General features: G+C 40.7%; 1 protein-coding gene across 2 annotated transcripts in view; it reads right to left on the bottom strand.

Annotated features, from left to right (window-relative positions):
- The window catches only part of FRAS1 (Fraser extracellular matrix complex subunit 1), a 485,111-nt gene that overhangs the window by 36,756 nt on the left and 439,548 nt on the right, over positions 1 to 8,807 (bottom strand). For both annotated transcript variants that reach the window (XM_069092754.1, XM_069092760.1), the window contains 3 exons: positions 6,319 to 6,524; positions 3,635 to 3,791; positions 356 to 556 (listed from right to left, as the gene is read on the bottom strand). In XM_069092754.1, coding sequence (XP_068948855.1) covers positions 356 to 556; positions 3,635 to 3,791; positions 6,319 to 6,524 — 564 coding nt within the window. The remainder of the gene's footprint in view (positions 1 to 355; positions 557 to 3,634; positions 3,792 to 6,318; positions 6,525 to 8,807) is intronic.

The following is an 8,807-nucleotide window of genomic DNA, read 5'->3' as shown; positions in this document are numbered from 1 at the left end:
TGTGTGTGTACACACACACACACACATATATATATTTTATATATATATATATATATATATATATATATATAGAGAGAGAGAGAGAGAGAGAGAGAGAGAGAGAGAGAGGAAAAGAGAAGGAGGGAGAGGGAGAGAGAGGGAGGAAGAAAATATGTTTTAATGCAATGGACCTAAAAACCTCTTCCTCATTATTTTTGCTAAATTACTATTACATTTTTCATTTTTTTTCCTGTATATACAGATGTTTTTTAGATATAATTTCTTTTTCCTTCCTTTACTTAATCCCTTCTTCCAATGCCAAATACATACTTCTCCCAGGAATAAATTCCCCATCTTGGGATTTCCTTTTCATTACCAGGACTGAACTTGAGGACACGGCTCTTGGGGTAATAATCCACACCAGACTGGGCAGAACCATCTCGAGTGCTACAGCGGACCCTGGAAGTCCGGTTCTGGTCTCCTCTCCGGATCACTTTGATGTTCAGAATTGCAAGAGCATCTGGCCCAGCAGGTTCCCGGACCTGGTATGCAGCCTCTTCAAACTCAATAGTTGGGGCTAAGAAAACAAAGTGGGGGGCAGGGGAAGAATCACAGGATCTCAGAGTTGGATCATTGAATTCAACTCAACCTAACCATGCTTTCTCTATCTCCAGCCCCGCCAATCCTCACTTGAAGACCTCTAGAAAGAGAGAAGCCAGTACCTCCCATGGTAGCCCACCATACTTCGGGACAGCTCTAATAGGAAGTTTTTCCCAACATTAAGCCTACATTCACTCTTTCCAATTCTCCTCCATTGCTCCTGCTTCTCTCCTATGACAGCAGAGATAATTAGGCTAATCTTTTTTTCCCAAACATTTCATAACGACTAGCACATATCCCTACATTTTCTTTTGCCTAGGTGAAGCATTCCTAGTTCCTTCTACTATCCCTCAGATGGCATGACTATGAGGCCCTCAGCATCCTGGTGACCCTCTTTCGTATGCTCTCTAGCTTTGCAATGAATTTTCCGGCATGTGGTTCCCAGAGCTGAATACAATACTCTAGGTACAGTCTGACTGAGACAAGGTACAGCAAGACTGCCACCTCCCTAGTCCTGGACATTAAATTGGCTTTTTTGACCATCACATTGCTGTTAATTCATATAAAACTCATAGTCTACTAAACCCCCAAATCTCTTTCTGATGAAATACTCTCTAGCCATAATTTTCTCATCTTGTCCTTGCAAACTAGATTTTTTGAACTCAAATGTGAGACTTTAAATCCATCCCTATTCAATTTGATCTTATTAGATTCAGCCCAACACTCGAGCCTTCCAAGGCCTTTTTGGGATTCTGATTCTGTCATTTACTGTGTTAGCAATTCTTTCCAGTTTTATGCCCTCTACAAATTTGATGAGCATTCATTATGTACCTCTATCCAAGTCACTGATAAAAATGTTAACCAGAACAGGGCCAAGTACAAATTACCAGGGCAGAGGTTCCCAAAATTTCTCGGTTCACAGTGTCCTTAATGTCTCAGTAATTTTTTCAAAGTGCCCTTTGGTCAAAAGAGATTCCTAACCATTCAAAATATTGTGTTTCCCTCAAAAATTAAAACCCCACCATCATGCCCTTGTGAGCACACAATTTGGGAACTGCGCCTGTAATAGAGACCTGGAAAGAATGTGCGATTCCGAGTGTGAGACTTGTTTCTTAAGAAAAAAGTTGATAAGTGTATTTCAATAGAACTGGTTTCCTATTTTTTAATATCTAAGAATAATATTCTGAGAAGGGATCCATAGGCTTTACCATTCCTGCCGTGGAAGGAAAGTTAATTCTCTCTCATTTCATCTCAAAGAACTTTATATCCCTCTTATCTACTTATTTTGCCTTGAATGTGTGTCTATACTGATGCAAAGTGAAATGAGCAGAACCAGAGTACAGTACATAGTAACAGCAATATTGTACAATGATCAACTGGGAATGACTTAGTTATTTCCAGCAATGTAGTGATCCAAGACAACTCTGAAGGACTTATGATGAAAAATGCTATCCATCCCCAGAAAAAGAACTGATGGTGTCTGAATACTGATTGAAGCATACTTTTATTAAAACTTATTTTTCTTGGTTTTTTTTTGGTCTATGTTTCTTTTTACAATATGACCAATATAGAACTACACATGTATAACCTATATGAAATTGCTTGCCTTCTCAATGTGGGTGGGAGGGAAGGTGGGAGAGCATTTGGAACCCCAAATTTAAAAAATGTTTAAAATTATTTTGCATGTAATTGGGGAAAAATAAAATGCTAAATAAGAAATTTTTAAAAAGAATGTGTCTGTGTCTTAATAGCTGATAAGCTTCTCGAAGACTTGAACCATGTTTAATCCTTTTTATCTTCCCTAAACCTCACAAAGTACATAATATATAGAAAGCATTTAATGTTTGTTAAATGAATGAATGAATGCTCTTCCCCAGCCCTCATAAAGTGTATAATTTATAGGAAGCACTTGATATTTGCTGAATGAAACACAAAAGGTTGATTATACATAAAGTTATATAGGACCATGGGTGACATAGAAATCTATCTTTATCACTACTGGCTAGGTCTTATAGCTCAAGTTTGAAAAAGCAATCTCATCAGGAACTATGAGGGAGAGAGTAAACGACATTCTCTCTGAAAGTCTCTTTTCAGTTTTCTATCAGCTATAAAGTCATGGTCTTCAACCATGAGAATAACTCACAGGAGATTGCCTTACGGACACCTCCTTTACCCACCAAGAACTCAGGATCGACTCTTCCTCAAGTTCTCCAACTATCTTGCTTTTAGAGAGGACAAGGGTTAAAAAGGATTAAAACATGGATCTCCCCTATTAGACCTAAGTCCCTTGAAGGTGAGAATCACAAATTATTCATCCATTCATCACTGCATCTTTCTCAGTGTCTGGCACAACACCTTTCCCATAACAGGTACTTAATAGATGTTAGTCATTACTAAACCGCCCTTTGAATTCCCACACTGTTTCTTTTTCCTGATTCTCCCCAATATCGAAAACCTTTCCTGTTGGTTATGACTACCTATTCACTCACCATCCTCTCCCCCACCTAGTACCAGAGGTATTAAATGGTAATTATGTCCCCAAACAAGTCTGCCTGCATCATTCATTACAATACTAACTTACTTAGACAGTTTATTTTTTAACTCATTAGATGAACCAATTTGTGTGAGGAAAGCTAATAAATTGCCCAAGACCCTTTCCAGGCAAGTGATACAGTCTTTCAAAGCAAAGGAAATATTGGCATCAGGGAGGTGAATTCTATTTTCAGCAACATGACTGAATTACCATATGTTTGGAACATGCCCATTTCCCTCTCTGTGGCCCAGCTTTTCAGGCCCTAATGGTACTCAGTGGTTGTCAGGAACACAGTGAAGATTGATTAGGTAATTAATAGCTCCAAAGTCCTTTGAATTCATTTTAGAAACTTAGAACCAACCTTCAAGAAAGCTGTCATTTGTTGCCCTAAGTTATAGAAACATGCTATTAGGTATTTTCAAGAGAACCTTCTGACTCCAAAGCACTTCTCATTTTTAATTATGTAAACACCATTACATTCCTATTCAAGTCAGCAATCACGAAGGCACCTTCTTATCTTACCATCTTCATCGTTGGATACGGTGATGGTGGCCATGTTGTTCTTGCCTATTCTTGCCCCACTCCAGTGGTTTCCAAGAGGATGGCCAAGGTAGACCCTGAACTGCTCCTCTGGCTCGAAAATGGAATCATCATTGATATAGACAGTGCAGTTCTTCACCTACATTAATCACATGGATTCAGACATAAAAAGAGGGCTCAACAATCTCCTGGCCATCTTTGGAAGATTATTCTATTGTGTGGCTATCTGAAGGCTGCAGAAATAGAGCTAAGGAAATACATCAGGGAGAGTCAAATGCATCCATTTGCAAAAGAGAACATATCAATATTCTTTAGTATTTTTCTTACTTCATAGATTCAATGCCATGATCTTTCCTGCTCAAATTCAAAGATGCAAGAGGGCAGGAAGGGACCTGGAGGTCTTCTGGTCCCACCCCACCCCCATTCTCTAGAGGAAGAAACTAAGAGTCAGGGAGGTTGAGTGATTTACCCCCCTCATCCAAAATCATCCAGTTCGAAGGCATCAGAACAGGTGATTTGAGTTCCCCCTTTTTTTGGAGGGGTGAAAGTAGGGCTGTTTGGGTTAAGTGACTTGCCCAAGGTCACATGGCTAGTAAGTGCGAGCAGGTGATTTGGGCAGCTGGGTGGCACAGAGGACAGACTGCAAGGCCTAGAGTCAGGAGGAGCTCAACTCTAATCTGGTCTCAGACATTTACTTACTAGCAGTGTGACCCCAAACAAATTTCTTAACCTTTTTCTGCCTCAGTTCCTTCATTTGTAAAATGTAATAATAGCACCTGCTTCCCAGAGTTGTTGTGGGGTTCAATGAGATAAGCATGTAAAGCGCTTAACACATTAAATACTATATAAATGTTAGCTAATGTGACCGCTTCTCATTTTTCACTCTGTTATAAATAAAGAACAAAGAAGGAAGGAAACAAATATTTACTAAGCACCTACTGAGAGATGTGGCCATTTTATATTCATTTTACAACTAAGGAAACTGAGGCGGACAGTGGTAAAGTGACTTGTCCAGGGTCACATAGCTAGTAAATAAGTATCTGAGGTTGTATTGAACTCAGGACTTCTGACCCCAGGCCCAGGACTTATTCCACTGTGTCACCAGTTGCTTCTAGATGCCTGTTAGAACACAGATGGTCACAAGACATTCAGTCCTTGATGACTTTAAAAGTTAGAATAGATGAATGGAAAAAAAAGTCTATTAATTGCTTACTATGTTTATAGTACTGAGTTTGGCACTTGCTGTACAAACAAAAGCAAAATGGTTCCTACTGTCAGGGAACTCATGTTCAAATGGGGGAGTTTCCATTAAGGAGTCAACAGCTGTCAGTGGTTTGGAGTGGTCCCAATGGCCCCTCTACTTATGGGCCAGGTTAATTTGGACACTGGTAGAGGCCTGCTGAGGGATGGGTCTCTGTACACAGTTATTAGCTTGCTTTGTTTTCAAAGAAAGAGAAAAGACTTCTTTTGATGTTAAAAATGACTTCAGGGGTGGCCAGGTAGCACAGCGAGTAAGAGCACCGGCTCCAGTGTCGGGATGACCTGGGGATAGAATCCAGGCTCAGACACTTAGCATCCACCCAGAAACACCTGGCCGTGTAACCTTGAGCACGTTACTTAGCCCCGATTGCTTAAAAAAAGAAATGATTTCAAATGGTAATGGAGAAATTCAGCCCTAGAACTTCCTAAGTCATACTGGTGGTTGACAAGAACATAGCTTAGGGGGCAGCTGAGTTCAAATCAGGTCTCAATTACTAGGGCAAAATACTGAGGCCATTCTTCTCTGATAGCATTTTTGATGAAGGCTAAGGGCAGGCTTGATCCCTTGATCCCATCCCCTCCCATCTTCTCCAGACTTCCTCCATTATCATTCCCACTACCCAAAGTATCTTCAATCTCTCCCCATCTACTAGAAGAAGCAGAATTGCAGAAGCTCAAAAGAAATACGAGATGTGCAAATTTAGAGACATCTTGACTCCAAATGTTCATACAGACCATTTGTGCCCGATCTGTGGTACAGCACTGCAAGCACATATTGGTCCAATCAGCCACAGTCAGACACACTGTCCCTTGATCCCAACCGAGTGATGGCAGTTTGGTTCTCGTGGAGAACCGAGGACAACCACCCCCAGTCAATCTACTGCATAAGAGGGTATCCTTTCTGCTGGGTACAAACATGGCCAAGTCACTCCTATCCTAACAAACTCTCAGCAGACCCTGCCATCCCCACAAAGCTATCACCCCACATATCTCAACCCTTCTCAGTTCAACTCCTTGGAAACGTCAGCTACAATCAAAGCCCTCGCTCCCGGTTCTCTTTCTCTTCTAAACGCTTTGGTTTATGACCTCATTACTCAACTGAAAGTGCGTTCCCAAAGCTACCAATTGTCTCTAAATTGCCACATACTGGTTATGGACTTTTTCTCAGGTCTCATTCTTCTTGACTTCTCTGTGGCACTCGATATTTGATATTCTGGATTTGAACTCAGGCCTCTCTACGCCAAAGCCTAGTGCTCTATGCACTGTGCCAACCACTTACCTCACATTATGAGTAAGTATTAACAGTAAGAATGTTGAGAATTTGCCAAAGTTCCCATGCTTTTCCAAAATAAGCATGCCAAGGCCGAGAGGAGTCGTATGTCACGTGGTCTCCGTAGTGCACTCACCTTCTCCCCTTTCAGAAATGTGATACGTGAATCGTCCGAATTCCTCCTCTCCTCAAAGTCTGCCATGACTTGAGCTGTTAGGCTTTGGCTGTAGCATCTCACTGAGGACTCATAGCTCAGGTCCCCACTTCTAATGATGGGAATGTGCAGGATGCCATCCTTTTCCTTCACTAGGTACAAATCCTTAGCAAACTGCATGCTGGGCACTGGAAGGATGGAGGGAAGAACAGGGTCCTCATTAGCATCTCACGAGTTTCTCTGTGGTCACAGTACCCAGCTACAGAACCAGTGAGCGAAGAAAGAAGTCATCAGCTGCACAGTGGGACGTCAGCAATGAAAACCCACAGAAGAGACATGGGATACACCACATCTGGCCCTCAAGGCACAGGTTTTTTTTCCTTATAATGAGGAACATTTTATTCTGGAATAAAGTGGGGCAAGAAGAGCATGTGGCTTCTTAAGAACATGGCATCTTAGGGGAAATGGGCTGCTCTCACTGGGTGGCTTGCATTCCAGCCTACACATTTCTGTGTAGTTTTAAGGAATGATGATGTATATTCTTTACAAATAATAACAGCTATACTGCTTTAGGCTGTGCAAAGTGCTTTACAAACATTATCTCCATTTATTCTCACAAAAGCTCCAGGAGGGAGGTGCTACTATCCTCATTTTACAGATAGAGAAACTGAGTCTGATAAAAGGTTAAATGATTTGTTGAGGATCACAGCTAGTAAATATCTGAAGCTAGATTTGAACTCAGGTCTTCCAGACTCTAGATGCAACACTCTAACCACTATGGCACCCAGCTGCCCACTAATACCTCTGTGCATATATTCCTGGTATTTCCCCGATCACATAATTGTCTCCTCCTTGGGAGCTGAGCCTGTATCTTTTCTTTCTTTCCTCCCTAAGAATCCCTACTACAAAGTTCTATGGATTCCAGGATCATAGATTTGGAGCTGGGGGGAGAAGGGGGTGATTAAGACAACATCTAATAGGAGATTTTCATTTTACAGATGAGAAAAGTAGGGCGCAGAGAATGGGCATGAGTTACCTAAGGCTAGGATAAGAATCAGAGTTGGGATCTGAACCAAGATTCTGACTCCAAGCCCAGCTTTCATTCCACAATGCCATCTGCCCCTGGACCAGCCATCAATTCACATGACTATTTGACATGCTGCTGACTCCTAGCTATTCTTTTGAGTTTGAAAGCATTTTGATAGAAGTAATCGTTGAGGGCACTGGCCCGTGGGGGTGTTTAGGGCATTTCAGGGATTGCTGAGCCAAACATTAATATGCCCTATATACAGTCTGGTCTCTAGTGCAGCAGGAAACCCTTTGATCTGCTCCCACCATGACCTCTGGAGTCTGCCAAACCTGGAAATGGGCGGTGAAGAGGGAATGTCCGAGCATCACCTAATTCTGTAATGTTTAGAAGCATTGGGAACATTCTGCTTGATTTACCTAAAACGTGTGGTGCCCATGACTGCTGACGTTAGTCAAAAGTACAGATTCAGTATTTAAATTAAACCTAGCGAATAAAATTTACTTCTAAAAACATGCAAAAGACTCTTCTTCAAAGAACATCTAAATTTTAAAAATATTTTATTACTTATTATTTTACTAAATTTATTTTAATAATTTAATTGAATTTAATAATGAATTTATTAATTTAATAATACAATATAAATTATTTTTATTATTAGTGAATAATAATTATTTATTTTTAAAACTGCCTAAAGAAAAGTAATGACTTTGGTTATTATTAGTAATACCTTCAGGTTGACAAATTAAGGTTATGACACATATAAAATAAAAGGTTTGTGGTAATAATGCCAGCTTCTGCCTTGAAAGAGATGAGAAAAATGGCTATGGCTCCTGGGTGAAATGAAGCCCAAAGTCTCATAGAGAGAGGTCTGCTTACAACAGTTTATCCAGGACCCCAGCTGTTGCGAAACCGACTTGGCTCAAGCTCAAAGACAAGGGCAAAGGAAAGTGATGATGTTGATGGTGTTTGATCAATGAGCCAACCAGATGGTGGGGCTCGTCCTTAAATTTCTTGCTGTTTACTAAAGAACTGAGACAGTGTCTTGTACACAGTAGGGGCTCATTCAATCAATAATTTATTGATCTTCTTAATAATATTCTGAGTCAATGTCAACTCCAGTGCCTGCGATAACAGTGAACCGTGTAAGATTTTGTAAGGTCAGTGAGATTTAAAAGGGCACTTTCAAAGTTCCTTCAAGTTTAGGGGGAAATCGGTAAATGGTACTGTTGCATAAATAAAATGTGATTGCATGCAGGAACTCTGGGGTTATTATATTACTTAAGACCAGTCATACCATAACTAGGGGACTACAGGCAGCTGGGTGGCCCAGTGGGTAGAGTCCTGGACTTGAAGGTCAGAAGATTTGAGTGCTGCCTTAGACATGTACTAGTTGTGTGACCCTGGACAAGTAATTTTAACCTCAGTCAGTCTTGGTTTTCTC

This window comes from Petaurus breviceps, unplaced genomic scaffold (assembly GCF_028583685.1).
Source record: "Petaurus breviceps papuanus isolate PSGF00001 unplaced genomic scaffold, PetGlider_PUasm1.0 126, whole genome shotgun sequence".
NCBI classification, from domain to species: domain Eukaryota; kingdom Metazoa; phylum Chordata; class Mammalia; order Diprotodontia; family Petauridae; genus Petaurus; species Petaurus breviceps.
This window is presented reverse-complemented; position numbering and strand designations above follow the sequence as displayed.